The following is a 20,116-nucleotide window of genomic DNA, read 5'->3' as shown; positions in this document are numbered from 1 at the left end:
TAGCCGAATGTTTTAGCATTTATGAGAGAGACAATTATAAAAATATCACGATTAAATATTGATAAATATGAAACGCTTTCGGTTTACGATTCTTTTGATTTATATATTTAGATCTCGATCTATTATTTAAATGTCAAAACGAGATAGTCAATACTCAAATACAGGCTACGGACCATGATGTATATTTAGCAGATTTATTTGTCACATTTACAGCTCGTGTTCCAGTTCGCCGTTTTATTTATAGTTAGAACTCAAATGTCATCTGCGAAGGATGTCATTCAGTAAACTGCTGCCTGTCTAACAATCGATTCTATGATTTTTTTGTAATTCATGTACATGCTTTATTTCGATTAAAAACACAAAATTTAGCGTGGTTACAAGATTTGAAGTTTGAAATAACAAAATAACAATATAGTTTTATTAATTATTAATTATGTTATGATAATATTGTAATATAAAATATATCTTTTGATACATTTTACTAATTTACTTTTTTATCTATTAAACAATTTTTTTATAACAAAATATCGGATTTTTTATTCGATATTCGTCATCTGTCAGAAGCAATAAAAGTCTGTTACAATAAAGAGTCTTTAGAGAAAAATTTATTTATTTTAAAAAGAGTTTAATTTGCATGAGTCCTGCAATCTCGGTTAAAACTCAAAAATTGTTGGTGCTTTAACGCTTTTGTGTACGTAAAATCGCTTCAAAATTGATCAAAGAATTTAAAGATGAAAGAATTACTCGAATATCGTTTTGTTGTGTGAGCAGAGTGAACAGAAAATTGAGAGTGATTTTTCATTTTGCTGCACAAAAATTGCTCTATCTAAATTAATTCATTTATATTCCATTCATAACATTCATAACAAAAAAATATATCGCACAATGTGGATTAATATCTCTTTTTTTCAATTTGCGTGCCGTTTTTTAAGAAATGTTTAATTCGCGTATTTTTATTATACAAAGCACATGACAAACTTGTGCAGAATTTTTCATTTCCGCGTATGGCATTTCGAGATATGAATGCCATTTTGTTTGACAAAAAGATTCTTTACCCGAGATATGCGCGACGTTATGCACAGAACGCTTCGTCGTACTGAACTAATTGAATTGTCGCGAAATTATTCATTCGCTCCGAGTCCTCGGCGAGACTCGGCATGCATCAGACGCATCGGCAATTTCGTCATGCGTATCGCATCTGTATCCATATCGTATTTCGCATAGCGGCAGGGAGCCCGCCCGTCCCCGACAGCTCGCGGTCGTTGTTTAGGGAAATGACGGAGGCAGGTAGCGAGAGGCTGGCTGCGCCAAGGACGATCGTATCGAGCCGATGGACGGCTCGAGGCTTTTATCCGCGATCCCGGGGAAAGCCCCTGGACTCCTAAGGGGTTGGCCTCTGTGTCCTGGGAATGAACGCAAAGAAGCCACCGCCGTAACCTGCACGAGGGGTGGACCGCGGCTGCCAGCAGGTGGCAGGTTCGCCGCGTATCGATTTCTTACGAATCTACCCGGGCACGGAATCGCTGGGGTGGTACACGCAAGCGATTCGGCTTGGCGAATCTACGTGATCGCTCCCGCAAACGGAGAACCGCTCCCGGATAATGGAAGGTCGTAGACGCATTAGCTTGTAATCGGTTAGGACGACCAAAAACTTTCGAGGAGCGATCAAATGACATGTGTTCACAGACACTTTGTCAACGGATGACAAGTGGAATAATGGCTCTTGTATTTTTTAATAATCCGCTACGTTACGTGAATAATGATAAAAGCGAAGCGCCGCGAGATTCCGATTTTTTATTTATACATAATATTGACGAAAAAGTTTTGTCCTGCATTTACTCGTATATTTGCTCGCAAGATAACTTTTAATTGCAAAATTACGATTTGATAAAAAAATTTATGCATTTATATATATAAACATTCAAGCATATGCAACACAAAACTTCGTCCTTCGATCATCACGCCGTTCTAAGCGAGCACACGAATGACAAAGCAAATCCAGCAGATCGACTTTTTAGATTGTCCGATAAAAAAATAAAGAATGTCGCTGTGAGGGACAAGAAGACAGCCTAAAAATTGCATATCCCGAGCTGCGGCTATAATCGCGTCCGCGAATGAAAGGTCAGGGCGCGCCGATTTCCGTCAGAGTGGGATCTGTGTGCAGATGAAGAAGGACCATCGTGGAAAAGTGCCGAATAAAGGTTGCGGGTGCCTGGTGACGTAAACAATGACCTGCATGCCGGCCCCGGTTATTTTCGTTTAGCCTGCTTCGCAATTTCCGATTCTATCCCCGTCTTTCGTCTCGGCCTCGCGTCCTGTTTCGCAGAAAAATGCTTGCCCAATCGCCAACGACTTTATTAAATTTACGATACGCCCGGCGTGTCGCGATCCTTCCCGTGCGAGTTGCAAAGTTGAATCTTGGTCGTCGGTAATCTCGTTATTCGCCGGAGCACATATATCGATCTTGTTTTCTTATCACGTCGAAAGCCCGACAAAATAAGAAAGGACTACGCCGTAAGATTTTAATTCCTGACACACATGATTTCCTTACGCCGTAACGATTTTGAGTTTTTTTTCGGTAACTCTTGTTGATGACGAGATTTATTAAATTACAGCAACGTCGTTGTGGAAAATTTTTCGTTCGCCGGAAGGTAAATTATGCAAAGATACGGAAATGTAACATTTCTCGCGGAGATGTAAAAATAACAGTCGACTTTAATCTTGGATAAAATCATCGAAATCTTATCGAACAGTTATAGTTAAATTATATTTATAATTATCTTAGATATAGATAGAGATCTAGACTCTTCCTTTATTAATCGTTCTTCTATTTTGTGCTCTATGTATATTTTAGTCGAATGTACTTTGATTAATTATTAACTATCAGCGCGCTCGCGAGAGAGAGAGAGAAGAGCAATAGAATCATAGTATATCGAGTATTATATTCGAACGACAGAAGATGTAAAATCTATCCTCGGTGTCATTTATTATGTAACAAAATTCATATATTTTTCCGATATGTGAAAAGTATATCTTATTTAAGAGAGTATCTCTGCTTTCCGATTTGAAATATTACCTCTTATGAGCCGCCATCTTTCAGAATTTGTGTCGCATTATTTATTATTTTGCCGAGCGCGCGCGAAAAGCGCGCAGAATTCATGATAGCGTGGTAATTCATCGTGTGACGCGTTTATTCATTTGCTCACTGGAATTTAGCGATCGTTAACCAGTAGTAGTCAATGTAGTATTCATGGACGAACTACAAAGGGAATACATAGAACACACTTCTGGCATTGCGGGTCCGTGGATTACAAAGGCAAAATGAAAGCACCGATTAATGCGTGAATTCCAGCGAGCTACCAAATACTGCTTGCTCGTTAACATTAAAAATTGAGATCAATTAAAGCAAGGGAGTGGTTTCTGCTTGCGGTGAATCATGCTGCGGTTACCGAAAGATAATTAATTATTCCTCAGACTCGCGTCAAGTTCTTATGAACAAAGTAGCTCTATATGCTAAGCAAAATTTTGAATTTGTATTACCGGGGTAATTTATTCGTTCCTCGTTTTAAAAGATTTATCGTTTGTTAATTATAGTGACCACTAATAAATCAAATCAGTTATATTAATTTTCTAAAACAATGAACAGAATTAATTTAATATTACATTCTGATGCAATATATCAAATATATTTTACACAGTAATGAACTTGTTAAACGGTATGTTGAATATTGCTTTCAACAACGCATAATTTTTGCATATTGCATAAGGTTGTTGTATTTTTCATTAATTTAAATAATAATATAATATTCAATTACATAGACGGATTTAATCATACTTGGCGAAGGGAGCGATACACCGTTAAAAATTAAAGTCCTTTATCCTCCATCGTTTCAATTATACGTAATTAGCAATTTTTCACAATTTTTGAAATTGTTGCCGCAGGCGAATCTTTTTCCCCGTCGGCGCTGCGCTCTCCCGACTTTTATTAACCGGCGATCTAAAAACTCAATCGCGATAAAACTGCTGCGGAAATGTCGGTGCGAACGAATTCTGGAGCGTAATCATCCTATCTGGCCTGCAATAAATCATTATTGCCGTGAGTGCGTAGAATCTAGACGACCTTGAACTCTGATTTAAATGGAAGCGGGCTGAATATGTATAGCTGCGAGTTGGGTCCGAGCGAGAGTCAGAACTTTCGATTGTTGAATGCGCGTCGAGTATTCGGGCGCGACGAATCAACAGATTGTCGAGTGCATCCTGTGCGACAAGACGCGGGTGTCTTCTACTTGCGATCAGAGTAACTTACAAATGGACCGTCATGCAATTGTCGGCGGAAGACGCTCGTTATCCCCTCAACCGAGCCGACCAATCGTCATTATCTTAAGTCATGATCATTGCTGAGTTAATATCTCTAACTGCGCTGATTTAATGGGCGATTTTTCTCATCTAGCGCACGTTCCGTTTTTGCTCTTGCTTTCTAGAAATCGTGATTTTCATATAAGCCGCCAAGTCAGACTTCGATTTGGAACGATTAAGAATAGAAATAGTTAAGCACAAGAGCAGATAAAGATAACAGATCAGAGATACATTAGCGTTATAAATGTGTTCAACACGTGAGCAACATGACTGCGTATAAATATATGCAACAGATTAAACAGTCTATTAACGTACGGACGGTCAATTTTATTAATATATTATTGTATACTATCTATTTGAATTAACGAATTTGCATGGATTTAGTACGGCGTTTTGCATTACCGAATTATTTTTCACAATAAAGTGTTAATATCAGCTAGTGAATTGTATTTAACTAAAACAAATCCCCTCCGCATAATATAAATACATAATATAAATAATAATATTACTTCTCACCAAACACATTTTTTAATCTGACATACAGCTGGCATAAAAATGAAACATAAAAAGTAAATTATTGCACAAAAAGATAATTAAAAACGGTTTTCCGCAAATATTTTAATTTTAATAATGTTTCTTTTCAAAGTCACACTAAGAACTTAATGAAATTTAAAATCTGCTAAGAAATAGTGATTGTAATAAATAAATTACACGATTGATGATAAATCAATACATATCGCGGTTCAGAAGTTTAGGTAGCGCGAAATAAATTGCACGGCAAGTGACGTGAAGCGTGCGAATAACTTTTTTTTCCCGATGGACCTGACCTTTGAGAAACGGACCAATCGAACTGCGTGTTACTTATCCCAATTGCGCCCATGCGTGTAGGCACGCGCGTGTGTGGCCGCGCCTACGTATATATGCGCGAACCCGATATTGAAGCGCAAGGGATGGGGAGTCTGGGAACTGACGATTTTATTGATGTGAGATTTAACACATAGAACACACCCACGGTTTGTTCTCCGACCCCTCCGTACCGTAGTTTGACCTTATAACTGCGCGTCGGAATAATTCCGACTCGGCTACGTCAGTGCGCGGCTTTTAATTGAAAAGCCGAGTTGTGATATATAGAACTAGGACATGTGGAAGGAATTTCAGAGGAAAGAAAGAAGCTTTCGAAAGATTGTATAATTCGAGTTCAGCGCAATCTCGAATCTCAGCACACAATAACAGGAACTCCGTGCGATCTCAAATAAAGCGTCGAATTTTCCTTTTCGCTCGTAATTCCGCTTTCAAATTATACAGTTGACATAGTTTTCAAGACCGATGTATCATCTAAGCATTCTAATATTAATCAAATATCGCTTGGAGTTGTTAGCTTGACATATTATTTTGCTTTTTATATAATTATCTCTTCTGTAATTCTCGTTTAGTAGGACAAATCAATTGAGTAAGCAACTGGATCTGGAAATTAATTATTGATGAGCTATCAGTAGAGTAGAGCGTCTTCAGATAAGCTCGAAATACGTAAATCGCATCTGCAATGACTTAATTAATCGCAGTCGTGCGAATTCCATTTAATCATAATTAGCAATATGAAAGGTGAAATACGAAAATTCGAGGTAAAGCATAATGAATCAATTGACATAATTTTGTGAAATTATTAATAAGTAAATGTAAATTTCGTGTAAATTTAAATGAAATTGTAGGTAAGTTATTTAAATTGTTTTATATTTTTGTTTGTGCATTGACCGGAATGCTTAAAGTAAAGAAAATAATATAAAATGTGATGTGTTTGTAAAATATCTGGACAAATATCATTTATAAATTGATTCATAAATTCGAAGTCAACTTTTCCAAAAAGTCGGCACAACATCGTATTTTAAATTTCACTTTAACAAATTTTTAATTTATTCGCTAGGGAAGAAAGAGAAGAGAGAAATTAATTTATAAAAAAATTATTTCTTTCCAGTCGCTCATTATTTAAAAATTATATATGTTTTAAGGTTTTTGTTAAAAAAAATCAGTTTTAAAATATTAAAAAAAAAAATTACACATGTGTTCGTTAATTTAGTAAACAGTAGATTCAATATAACAGTTCACGAGCTCTCTAAAAAAAAAGCTGTCATACCGAGTTGTCGGGTTTAATGAAATTTTGTGCATGACAGGTATATGGTAGCAATATGGCTAACAGATTTTTCCGAATTGAAATTCCACGATATGAGACGGCACGCGCTATGAATTTGTAGCGGTATGTTCTATCTTATCAGCAAAATCGGCAAGCGATCCACGTTCGACGTAACGCCCATCGATCCAAGGAACACGTTCGTGATTACGTGATACTTGGTATTACATTAAAGGGCGCAGGTATGTCTCTATGTTACAATTGCAATTTATCGTTTACTTCCGAGTTGATACACACGCGAGAGATATGATAATACAAATTGATTTCTCTGTGATTTGTTATCCTTCATTTTTTCGTTTCCAAATTGCCGCGAACAAATTGCGCTGTTTCAGCGTTACATTTAAATATATCAACATATAATATTAGTGAGATTCTGCGAACAATTTGAATTATCATGTAATTCTAACTTTCAAAATATTATAATTGTGTAAAAATATATATCGAGAAAAAGTTCAGAACTTCTATACCTTCAAATCCCCCGACGCAAGAATGCATTGCGTTATTTTAACTTCTACATCATTCCTCACATTCTCGGGATTTCCAAAATGCCAGAAAATGTCTGGATATTTTTGTCCCTGCAGTGTACCTAATGGTTGAAGCAATGGAACGCGTTGAAAGGCTAATAATTCTGCGCTTGACGACCCGGCAACAAAAAAAGGGAAAAAAGAGAGAGAGAGAAAGAGAGAGAGAAAGAGAGAGAGAGAGAGAGAGAGAGAAAGAGAGAGAGAGAGAGAGAAAGAGTGGAGAAGAGAATCGCGATCGAGGAAACCGGATACGGTTCGATTGAGAGAGGGCACTTTTGACCGAGAGGGGTAATAAAATATCCACTCTAAATCTATCGAGGTGGGAATCCGCCGTGCGCGCCAATTAATCGCGGTAAAAGCGCCGCGCGGCAAAGACGCCTCGTTTTTAGATTGGATCGAGAGGCTGACGGGCGCGTAATTGACGTAATTTAATGAATCACGGGCCGCTTCACACCCCGTGAAGCACGCTTACGTAAAACCCAACTTGTCGTTCGCTGCACCAAGGGACGGGTAGGTAGGTAGGGAATCCGGGGAGGTGAAAGAAGTGCATATCGCCGAGTGCGCAGAACGAAGGGATTAGGTTGCGGTAGTGGCAGCTTTATGAATACCGGCGAGTTCCGAGCAATGCCTTTTGGTTCACACCCTCATATTCAGTCTCCTTAACTTAAGTAGAACATATTTATATTTCTGAAGAAAATTTCTGCAGAAGTTATAAACTAACTCGTAAACAATAAGCTTTGAACCTTAAATAAAAATGGGGCTTGTGCTTTTAGCAGAATCAAAAGATACTGCTTTGCGGTAAAAACATGAAGCAAAAGCATTCTTACAAATGCTTTCGTACGAATATCTTGTTTGATACAAATTTATATATTTTACATAGTCTTGAAAACGATATCGATATCAAATATGGAATAAAAATATCGTATAAGCTTTTAAAAAATTATAATATAATTTATACTTTTTTTTTTAATATCTTTAGATCAAATGCTTTTTAAGCTTTAGCAGCTTGTTACAATTTTAACTTTGAGAAAATATTTTATTATACAAATTTACATTTTTCCAAATATATTTGCTTCGTTTTATATTGTATAACATGGATTTTTTAAAAGAAATATCTGTAATAGCTATCAAGTGAGTAAATGAATATTCAAGTAGTGAAACCTGTTTTTGGTTAAACAGTCGCTCGTCTCGATTACTCCTGAAACCGAAATAGCATACAAGTAGGACGATATATTCGCGTTTCTCTCCGAGAAGAAAGCCTCTGGAGAGAACGAAGCGGCTGTAGATGAGGTGCTGTCGCTACGTGCTGTTCTTCGTCTGCTTGTATTAGCACGTTGATTGTGCATGGTTCTGCATAGCATACAGAGTGATTTCTATGGGACTAACTTGATTAACGCGCAAACGCTATTTTCTTGACAGTATTTTGATCTTTCACGGGTATGCTTGCTGTCTGTTTAATGCGTTAGCATACTGATATCCTAAAATTAATGAATAATAAGACAACTGCATCCCCTACATAGCTTGTCTAAAGCACAGGAATTTTTCCATTTTTTACAAAAATTGCATAATTTTTTAATAAGAAACACCTATTGGAAATATCAAAAACGCATGACAAATATTATCGAAAGATGCTCAAAGGCGAGCAGGTGTTAACGATTGTCGACGAAGCACTAAGAAATGGCCGAGAAACGAGCAGCAGTCGCGCGTGACAAAAACAAAAGAACTTAGAGTCTTTATTACTTAGTGAAGAAGAAGCGAGACTTCTTTCACTCTTTTTCCCTTCTTTCTCACACCCCCCTCTTTTCCGAAGAAACCTCCGGGAGAACCGTGCAATCGCAGATGAGACGTTGTTAGGTATTCCGCGCGCGTTCCGCCGCGGGTCTTCCCGTTAATAACATCACGCATCCCGAACATCTTTCCGTGCTCACAGGCGCGCGCTGCAAGCTGCGTGGCGAATCCTGCGAGCCAAGACTCACGTAATGCTCGCACATCAAATACTTCACTGTAATGTAACGTACTCCACTTTGAGCCGTGCGTTGCGTTAAAGAATGCTTCTAACAGCTGAAGCTGCACTATTACGCCTATCGATCAAACCGGTCTGCTCTATATTGCACCCCCGTCGTTATTCATTCGCCAGCAGATGCAAAACTGTACATGTGTATCGGTTACGGAATAATATAGTCTGACATCTCACAAATTGAGTTTTCAACGGACGATCGAGCTTGTCCAAAAACAATAACACTCAGATTTGTATTTTGCAAGAATTTATCTATGAAGAAAAGTTAAAAAAATATGAAGAAACTTTTTTTAAAGGATTTGATTCCTTAAATATCCTTTTACTTTTAAACTTTTATACCAGTACTTACATCGCCTTACGCTCTTTAAAAAAGACGGGCGCTTTTTATTGCGGATTTTTCGTCTAAAACTGATGCCACTACACAAAACGACATTATCAATTGTGAATTTCAGTATTGTATTACCTATCTGTCCCAAAGTACGGTCGAAAGAACAACGCGGTACATTTGGAAAAGTTAAAATGGCTTTAGAAACTCCAAGTATCTTTGGCGAAAAAAGCGATAATGCTCTTCTTAAAACCAAGCAGTTACACAAAAGAAAGGACTCCGTATCTGGCTTCTTTTCGGAAATAAGATTATCCAAGTCAAGTGACCCAAAAAACCTGACGTAAAGCGGATAATCCAATTCTCTTACAAATCAATCGTATCAATGAAGAAAATAAAGGCATTCTCTATTACAAAAAAACATAATTTACAAAAAGAAGTTTGATAAATATTACGCTTCAATGATTAATATTCGTAAATTATATCGCGCGACCTAAATTAATAAATTTGTACTTAAATTAGAGATTCGATTTTTATTTATTCCCTGAACTGTGATGAATGCTTCAATTGAGATTTAATAATCCGAGTGTTGATGAGGTATTAAATTCCGTATGTAAACTTGTATTAATATCAGAGATTTCCATCGATGAATGCATATAGTATCTTCCATTTACATTTTAAATATTACAATTTTTACGTTCATATGACGATTAAACATGTATTCGTTAATTTTATTTCATATAGATTTGGAATAAAATTTACATTTTAACATATATTAATAACAAAAAAAAATCTAAAACGGCTACATATTTAGTATTCCAAGACTACTGCGTTGTTAAGAGAAGAATGTGAATCGTATGCGGTCAGCAAACTAAATGCTAGCCCGATAGAATCACCTGTTACCACGAAGATATTGATTACCACGTATTGCTATAGAAGAGACATTCGTTTGCCTAAGCATTTGCAGAGCCATAATTGAATGACTAGCGAAAAAAAACTCAAGGAAAAATACATAGGTCGTAATTCAAAAGGCAATTATGGAACATTAATCATCGGCGCGGAATTAGTGTTATTTATAACTATTAAAGAGTTTATAAGATTGCTGGAAGTTTGAAAAGCTATTATACTTGTCAGACATGTTTTTAATGTAAAAGACATGACGTGTGACAAAATTTATGTACGTGAATCGATCACAAGATATAAAATTTATGTACGTGAATCGATCACAAGATATAAAATTTACATTGCGATACAAAGGCATAAATATTAATCGTATATTATGATCAACTTATCGATATATTTTTTTAGCGAACGGTACAAATAATTGGGTCTCATCGTCAAAAATAAAATAGTTCGTTTAGATCGTAATTAAAACAGCGATGTTGTGGTTATCGCATAAAGACTATAATATTGGTAAAAGGCTAAAACGAAATTCTAGGTAATCCCCTTCCAGATAATTGCTTCTCCTTGCTACTCTCGCGGCTGTAATCTCCGGGTAATAATTAAGTTATTTAGGGTTTACGGTAAATTATTGCAACCGGAATGGACAAATCCTACAAGTACGGATCCTGACATTTCTTAAAATAATAAATAAAGTAGAGCTATAAAGCACTTTTCGAATGTAACACGAGCAATTGTAATTGGCTCGTACAATTTTCATTATATTGGATCTACAATCACAATACAGAGATTGCATAAATTGGGACAGAAAATGTAAACAATAAGTTATTAAAATCAAGCATTGATTTCATCCAAACCGAAAATGCTTAGTCACACAAAATATTTCCGAGTAAATTACTTTTCGATAAAGTATTTTCATAATCTCAAAAGAATATTTTATAAACACATAAATAAATATCAAAATAGTTGGAAAACATTTTATTATTTCATTTTATTAGGGAATATTATCTCGTCAGTGTATCAGAAATCTATTTTAATTTTATTATTTTCTAAACATTGTTATCATATTCACGTAATTATAGCATCAGGGAAGAACAGTTTAATGATAGAGATATGAGGAAAAATACTCGCTATTTTGCGTTTACAGATATATTATATTTTCGTCACGAGATCGTGAACAATATAAATTTGATCAATGCGATGAAAACGTGAAACGTTTCGTATCGATATGATTTCCACGGATTCAAATTTCGATACTGTAGAAATACGAGAATGGTTTTACGCTTATTCGTGACAATGGAAATGCGACAATAAAAGAATAGAAATCAAATATCAGTTAAGCGCGATAAAATTATATTATGAATTAAAAGGCGGTTCAAATTTCACGTTTGCAGTAAAAAAAAATTGTTTCTTTAATATTTAATTAAAAATTTTGAATATTAATCTTGCAATCAGATAACTCGTCAAAAATAATAAATTTAACAAATATTAACAATTACAAAATTAATATTTACTTATCTTTATTCTTATTTTCGTAGCTAAGTTGGAAAAATCATGTACATATAAGAATAAAGCTTAGAACATTAAATTTAGCAGTTGTAGACATTTAATCAATTACTAATATTCCAGTAAAAAAAGAACAAAAAAATGTTTGCTGTTATAATTCGAAATTACTATTGATAAAATCTAAATTTACGAAATTTAAAAAAAATCACCAAAAGCTCGTTAAAAAGTGATAAGTGAAATACTAATCATTATTGATGCATTGTGCTATTTCACGAAATTAAATTCGTCGCAGCGATTATTCATTTATTTCACTGTGAAGATTGAAATCAATTTGCAAAAAAAAAACAGTGCGGCTGACATTTGTCAATGTTCGAGCTTCTCGTCTCGAGAATCAGATCACAGCGGTGAGACGCGAAACCTTTAGTAGCGTATCACATGTCACAGAGCGGATAGAGCACGAAGCACAACCTCCCGCGCGAACGTACTCTCGGCAACAGTTAACCCGAGCTGTTCTCGATCTGCCGTCTCGATCTCCGATCCGACGGGTCGGAGCGAAGCTCGTCGACGCTCCTTATCGAAACAGGAAGAAACGACGACGATTTCTTCGCGGTACCGGCATTCAGCGCTTCCCCGTGATTGCGCTCAAGTGATTAAGGACCAAAGGATAAAGCTGGAGTAGAGATACCGTAGGTGGAACCGACGTGGGCGTACGAACGAAACAGCGAGGGAAAATGAGGGAGAAGGTGGAAGAGGAAGAGAAAGAGAGAGAGAGAGAGAGAGAGAGAGAGAGTCAGATCGAGTAAGACGGACAATGAAGAGATAGAGGGGAAGAGGAAGAAGAGCAAGGACAACGTTTGAAGATTGGGTCGCTTGTAGATATGAGCGCGCGGCTTATGCGCGAGGCGTGCGCCGCCGCCACCACCAGCACCACCACCACCCACCGGCACCGCCACCACCATCAGCACCACCTCCATTTCTGCCTCCTCGATCAGTCGACCCCGTGCAACGCGGCACGCCGGCCGCCGCGTGACAATTGTGTCCATGTATATGTGGTGCGCTCTTTGTGGCAGCCCGCCGGAATCGTAAAATCGAGGATCGTTATTTCTTAACAAGGGTCATCGTCAAGAGATAAAAAAGGAGAGCAGGTGCACCGTCTTGCGTGGAGTGGCGCGAAGTCACCTCTAAGAACGTTACATTTTTAGGGGGGGTGAGAAGAGGGGGGGACGAGGAAGAGAGATTTCGAGAGGTGAAACTCTACATCCGGTACGCGTGCGTGTGTATTGTGCATAGGAGTGTGTATGGGAGGGAAGATTGGAGTGAGTTTCGAAGAAACGAAGGTGGGAAAGGAGAAAGGAAAGATGAAAAAGGATTGGGAGGATCGCGGCAAGGGTGATCGCGTTAGAGAGTGGAAATTGGCTGTTTGAGAAGTCGTGGTTTCGATGGGAAGTAGTTCGCTCCTAATTTATGGTGAAAAGAGGAAACGACGATTCCTATAACATGTTAGATAATTAGTGTTAGATAACTATTTTGGACAATTGGACTTGAGAGGTAGAGAAGAATGAAACATAGGGCATCTGAGGAGACGCAGTTCCTAACTGCGCAAAAGAATGGTTTTTGTCATTACAATTGCAATTTTACGGTGAAAAATTCTACATTGAGTTTGGATAAAGCTCATTATCGTAAGCAGAGAACGTGTCTTTATGTTCGAAGCAATATTATTCGGAAATGTTTTTCTTTGTGATGAAAAATATGTATTAAAACGTTGAAAAGAAGGCAGAAATGTGAAATAACACTGAAATTTGATGTCATTCTGCCATTTTTTTACAAAAATATAAGAAAACTATGCATTGTTCTATACAAATTATCTAAAATTATGTAATTATTCTAATCTATCCACATCAAAATGATTCGTATTTGTGAAGCTTACGATAACATGATAAAAAATAGTATAAATTAAATTTTATTTGTATTAAAAATTTTTAATATTAAATAAGCAATAAGTTGTAACAAATATTTCGAAATTTATATATTTGAATTATTTTATTGTTTTGAATTTTTAAATGGAAGACCACGTATTTTTATAAGATTTTATAATATTATAAAGAATATCACGAAAAAGACAAGGATTATCAGAGATGCTTTTATTCAAGAATAAAAGGGAAAGCCATTTTATTGCCGAATTGTTACTCGAATAACTGCGATTGGAATAAAATCATGGTTTGGATGGAAAATAGGTCGTTCCTAATTTATGGAAAAGAGGAAACGACGATTCCTATAACATAGTGTTAGATAATTATTTTAGACAATTGGATTTTAGAGTGAAGAATAAAAAATAAATCATTCTTTCTAGCTTTCTAAAGATGCATTATACTGCTGCTGAGAAAAAATCAATTCAAGTAGTTACTTCTGACAAACTAACACGCATTTACGAATTGAAGAAAAGTTCAAACTAATCCTCTTTCAAGAAAGAAACATTTTCTTATACTTTTGTCGAGATGAGAGTTCACATTTTAATGCCAACTAAGTGACGTCTTTTGATAATAAGCCACGGGTGCTGAATTCCATATTCTAAATAATATAGTGAGTAGTAGATGTTTAATAGGCTAACAGTACACATGCAACGTCGAGGGATCCTACTTTCGGTTCATGAAGCTTTAATAATGATTCGTGGCGAACTGCATTATTGCAATCGACACCGTGCGGTATTCCGGCATTGCGGTTTATGGCGGATACTACAGTCGGAAGTAGAAACCGTTTCGCCAAATACGGAATTATTAGCGTGCGACGCAAACGGTCATGTAATACGATAATCGGAGAGCTGAAGTAGGAATGCAATTATCAGCGTTGAATGTAAATCATGTGATTAGTAACCGAAGCGTTTATGATCGGTTTCACAAACGCTGATTTAGCATTGAATTAACTAAATTATTTTCTACCTTTTTTGAATCTTAATTCCACCAAGTATGCGGGAAAATTAAAATTGTCGATTAATCAAATTTGGTGAAGCTAGACTTGAATAAAAAATAAGTTTTAATCGCGTGACAATAACGATCGTTTCATCGCGAAAAGTAATTTATTATCACATGCGACAAGAAAATTATAACCTAATCGCAAGAAATAATTTTATATTACACATGATAATAATAATCATTTATTTGCACGGAATAATTTCGCATCGCGTGTAATAATTATTATTTTCTCATAAAGAATAATTGTGCATTATACTCAACAGTAATTAACGGTATGAAATAACTTCACGTTACGTGATAATGATTATCATTTAGTCACGAGAAATTTTATTTTAATAACCATCAATGTAATTGCAACAAGCTTGCTTATATCGTTGTCACGCTATCTCCTATCAGAAACTCATTCTCAAAGAATCAGCTTGCTTGACAAAGTTCATTCCGTTTCCTCTTTTTCTTTTTTTTTTTTTTAAATAGGCTTAGGGCATTTGACAGAGCGAACTTGGCGTCCCACCGCGCAAATGCTGGCCTTCCACTCGCTAACTTGTTGAGTCTCTCTCGATAGATACGCTGCTCATGGGAAACGCTTTATGACAATTCTAAATCTTTTACGCGCGTATTATCTTTCAATGACCTATAAAAGTTTCGTAGCAAAAGGACATATATCATTATAACATACTGGAGACATAATCCGCGGAATCTAACGTATGACCGCCCTTTTTATGAAGTGTCCCACTTCCAACATAATATCTTAAAAAAGAGCGCACAGAAACCTGCCGGTTCAATATCCATCATCATCATTGATCATTTTCTCCCTTCGATCAGAGTAATGAAGATAATAATAAAAAATTGACTTGACAAAATTGATCGTGCATATTTTTAGAACGAACGCGCGTCACCCCAATGAGCAGTACAATCGTAAAAGAAATTTTTTTAACGAAAAGACTTTTTTTAGCGAAAAGTAGAGTATTTTGAAGGAATAAAGTTCTCTTGTAGCTTTTTAATAAGCAAAAACTTTATACTTTTCTTTTTACAACAATATTTAAGTCTTACTGTTTCATTATATTAATTATATGAAAGAATAAGTTTACATTTTATCTTGTTTACTTCACGTTTTGAATCATCGTGCAGAAGTTACGAGTTAAATTCAAAAAACAACATAATTATCGATCGTACAGTTGCGAAGCTTTTTCAATATCGTGCAAAACGCATTTTGATGCCAGTCTTTAGACAAATTAAGCGACTAAAATTTTATTAACTCTATTCGTACCTAATAACGAATTGCAAAAGTCACTTTAAAAATCGATATCAAATACAGATACATTGGAGTACGGTGAAAACACAAAGAGCACCGGTGGCTTTTCGCAAAGTGGCGAAGTTTTCCTTGCCGCTAAAAAGCAGCACGCAAAGTGCATTGAGTGTAACTTGCGCAAGATCGACGATCCACCTACGGGAACTCAATCCCTCAAAATCGTCTTACTTTTCGCCAAAGAATCACCCGCCGGCCCCGCCTCGCGATCCTCCCGATCGCACCCGATACGCCGCATGCGTAAGAAGAGGAAACTCCTTTCCCGTGTATCTCTCTAGACAGCGACGGCGAACGCGACAACGACGGGATATATTGCGACGGACGACACCCGGAACGAGCGAAATCCTGACGGACTCGACGCGAGCCGAGTGAAAACTCAACGAATTTATTTCCGCGCGCGGAGACGCTCATGCGGCACCGGCTGCGAGCACTGATGGGCAAGTAGCCGCTTCCGCTTCTGCGTCGAAAAGAGACACCACGCGAAACTGATCGGCCGATCAGCGAGCGACCGTTGAGCGATCGTTGGACCTATCGAGTGCGACAAGAATATCCTAGCCCGACAATGAGTTCTTGGATGAATTGTCCGTCCTCGTTGCTGCTGCTGCTGCTGTGCCTCAGCCTGCACAGCGCGTGCATCACGCGAGCGAACGTCGCCAACGGCCAGCACGGCCAGGATGGCCAGAACGGCGGCAGCGGCAACGGTGGCAACGGCAACAACCACGGCTACGACGACAGTCCCATAGTGGAGACTACCAGCGGCTTCATGCGCGGTCTCTCCCGCACGGTGCTCGACCGCGAGGTACACGTGTTCTACGGGGTGCCGTTCGCGAAACCGCCGATCGGGCCGCTGCGGTTCCGCAAGCCGCTGCCGATCGAATACTGGCACGGGACACTGAACGCCACCACGCTGCCCAACAGCTGTTATCAGGAGCGCTACGAGTACTTCCCCGGCTTCGAGGGCGAGGAGATGTGGAATCCGAACACCAACATCTCCGAGGACTGTCTCTACCTCAACATCTGGGTGCCGCAGAAGTTACGGATACGCCATAAGAATGTGGTGCCGGTGGCGAACGACGACGGCATGGCGATGCTGGTGTGGATCTACGGCGGCGGTTTCATGAGCGGCACCGCCACCCTCGACGTCTACGACGCCGACTTCATGGCGGCGGCCAGCAGCGCGATCATCGTGTCGATAAATTATCGCGTCGGTGCCTTCGGCTTTCTGTATCTCAATCAGCACTTCACCAATAGCGAGGAGGCGCCGGGCAACATGGGTCTCTGGGATCAGGCAATGGCGCTCAGGTGGCTGCGCGACAACGCGCGCGTCTTCGGCGGCGATCCCAATCTGATCACGATATTCGGCGAGTCCGCGGGTGGTAGCTCGGTGTCCCTGCATCTAATCTCGCCGGTCACGCGGGGTCTCGTGCGCCGCGGTATCCTGCAGAGCGGCACCCTTAACGCCCCGTGGAGCTACATGACCGGCGAGAAGGCGAACGAGGTGGCGCGTGTGCTGGTGGACGATTGCGGATGCAACTCGACGATGCTGCAGGAGAATCCGGCGCGAGTTATGGCATGCATGAGGTCGGTGGACGCGAAAACCCTCTCCGTGCAGCAGTGGAACAGTTACTGGGGCATCCTCGGCTTCCCGTCGGCGCCCACCATCGACGGCGTCTTCCTGCCCAAGGATCCGCTGGATTTGGTCAGGGAGACGGATTTCGATGAGACCGAGATCCTGATTGGAAATAACGAGGACGAAGGTAGGGGCACTGCCGATGTTAACTTGTGTTGCGAGAGTGTGTGTTGCTTTACGGCGGAATTATTGCCGACGCGGTTTACGGCCGACCGCGCGCGGTTAAGCCGGGCTGTGCAACCGGCTTTTTGCAAATGAAAATATGTCCTTCCACTTCGGATTCTTCCGAATGCTATCGGAAAGGCAGAATCGAAAGATCTTTTCCAGTTACGATTATTTCAGCATGTCGACGAGAATTCAATAGCGCGCCGCCCGATATGACTCAGTTTACGATGTGGAAATAGGGATTTATATATGACGGCTCGTAGGAAGCCAGATTTATCTTTCGACGCGATTTTTCTTCTCACGTCAGATTCTAATCTAAAAAAGAGGCATTTTTCTAAAAGATATATATGATAAATAGTACCATATCGCATATCAATTTCGGAATAAAATTGTTTTCCAAGATTCTTCGCATTGACTGAAAAATCAATTCACATCTTTGAAACTTAATCTGTGTAAATATTATCTGACTTTTTGTATATTAAAAAAGTTTTCTCGTAGAAAAATTTTTCTTAAATTTTCCCCGAAAAAAAAAAAAGATAAAAGTTTGGAAACCCGTTACATTATCTCATTGACCCAGAATTTATACAGATATTAATTTTCGATTTATATGAATGGCATCAATCAAATGCCCCCAGCCTCGCCAGCTCTCTTAATTGCATCTCGAAGTTGATTCGCGATTATTCGAATCTGCTCACTTTCGGCGCGCATGCTCCTCGCGATGATCTTACGACCGTAAAATAGCGAGAAAAAAAGGATCTATGCAAAGATTACAGCAGTTAGCAAACGTGGTTATCTCCGTTATAGTAAGAATCGTCCAAAGCAAAATAACATCAAACTTTATAAACAGCAAACACGCTGTTCTTTAGGATTATCAGAGATTTTCGAACTTTGAAATGGCGTTCTTTTGCCGCTTAATGATGATATAAATAGCCAAATTGGATCATTCCAGATAGAATCGCGTAATGATAAAGGCCTGTTTATGTCGCGGCCAACCGACGCTTCTGGCATATATCGATTAAATGGCCAATAGCGAAACGGCATGTAGGTATATTACGTCTCCAGCCTGATCCAGATGCTTTTTCATCGGCGAGGAGAATTATTAGTATGTTACCTTTAATTAGTACGCGGAGCGCAATGTTCTGCTCGCGCACTAATGATGTTCATTCAGTTCAAAATTGTACACTCGACGTTCTCGTGAGAGATACGTCTCATATTGAAGGTGTGCGGAGCTCATACTTACGACCGCGGAAAGGAAGGTGATAAAATGGATGATAAAATTATAGAGCAAACACAGACAAAAGCGAGCCAGAAATAAAATTTAGCTACATCTGAAATTCTATCGCAATTTACGTAACGTCTAAATTCACTGTTATTAATATAGCGGCGTTTCAGTAGGAATCATCACACCGAGCAATATTTCAGCAATCTAATAAAAATTTATACAGCGCGATACCGTGTGCTTTTATTATTTTCAACACTAGAATGTTGATTTAATGGCCATATTACTTCCCACGCAGGATCGTTAACTTATGTTTGATTATCCAGGCGCTCTCTGTTGCTGGCGCATCTATCGAGGCATGCAAATGCCGCGGCGCGGTGATAAATCGGCATTGTCTGCGGAGACCGCGCGCACACACGCATACACGTTCAGCGCGAGTTTAATTCAAAATATAACCAAGTCTGCTCTCGCTAAATCGGTTAATCAAACTTTGGTATTGACTGCGAGCCACCGCTGCCGCGCACGATTCCTTTTATTTATAGTCCTTTCGATGGGTGAATGGGAGGGGAAGAGCGAGCGAGAGCGAGAGAGAGAGAGAGAGAGAGAGAGAGAGAGAAAAAGAAAGAGAGAGAGAGAGAAAGAAGGGGAGAGAGATACCGAGATTCTACGTTGCTCGAATTGATTTGCACGCACCTGAGGGACGGTGGTAATTTTTAATCAATTAAAAACAGATAAGTAAGAGTGGATTAAATAGCGCGAGCGGACCAAGGATAGAGCGCCGGGGCTATTGCTGAAATTGGATTGAATTTCGCACGTATCAGTCCAGTATCGGCAACAGGTTCCTGGCAACGGCGGACCGAGGATAGAATACGCTTGCTGAGTGGACGAAAGAAGGAAAAGCAGTGTAATTTTTGCCGGGGTCAGAGCTCGATCGCGACATGAAGAGGTTTAATTAAGGACATTTTAGCGGATGATTGGTGCTATTACAACGAACTGTTACAGCGAACAGGAAATCCG

The 20,116-nt window shown here is 38.8% G+C and overlaps 1 protein-coding gene across 1 annotated transcript in view; it reads left to right on the top strand.

The window, feature by feature from the left end:
- The first annotated feature begins 12,525 nt into the window (after positions 1-12,525).
- LOC105676546 (acetylcholinesterase-like) overlaps positions 12,526-20,116 on the top strand; it is a 111,539-nt gene continuing 103,948 nt past the window's right edge. Inside the window, exons 1-2 of the mRNA XM_012374545.2 lie at positions 12,526-13,147; positions 16,364-17,842. Coding sequence (XP_012229968.1) covers positions 16,648-17,842 — 1,195 coding nt within the window. The 5' untranslated portion in view covers positions 12,526-13,147; positions 16,364-16,647. The remainder of the gene's footprint in view (positions 13,148-16,363; positions 17,843-20,116) is intronic.

This window comes from Linepithema humile, chromosome 3 (assembly GCF_040581485.1).
Source record: "Linepithema humile isolate Giens D197 chromosome 3, Lhum_UNIL_v1.0, whole genome shotgun sequence".
Lineage (NCBI taxonomy): Eukaryota > Metazoa > Arthropoda > Insecta > Hymenoptera > Formicidae > Linepithema > Linepithema humile.
The sequence above is the reverse complement of the archived record's forward strand: the minus strand, read 5'-3'. Positions and strand labels throughout refer to the sequence as shown.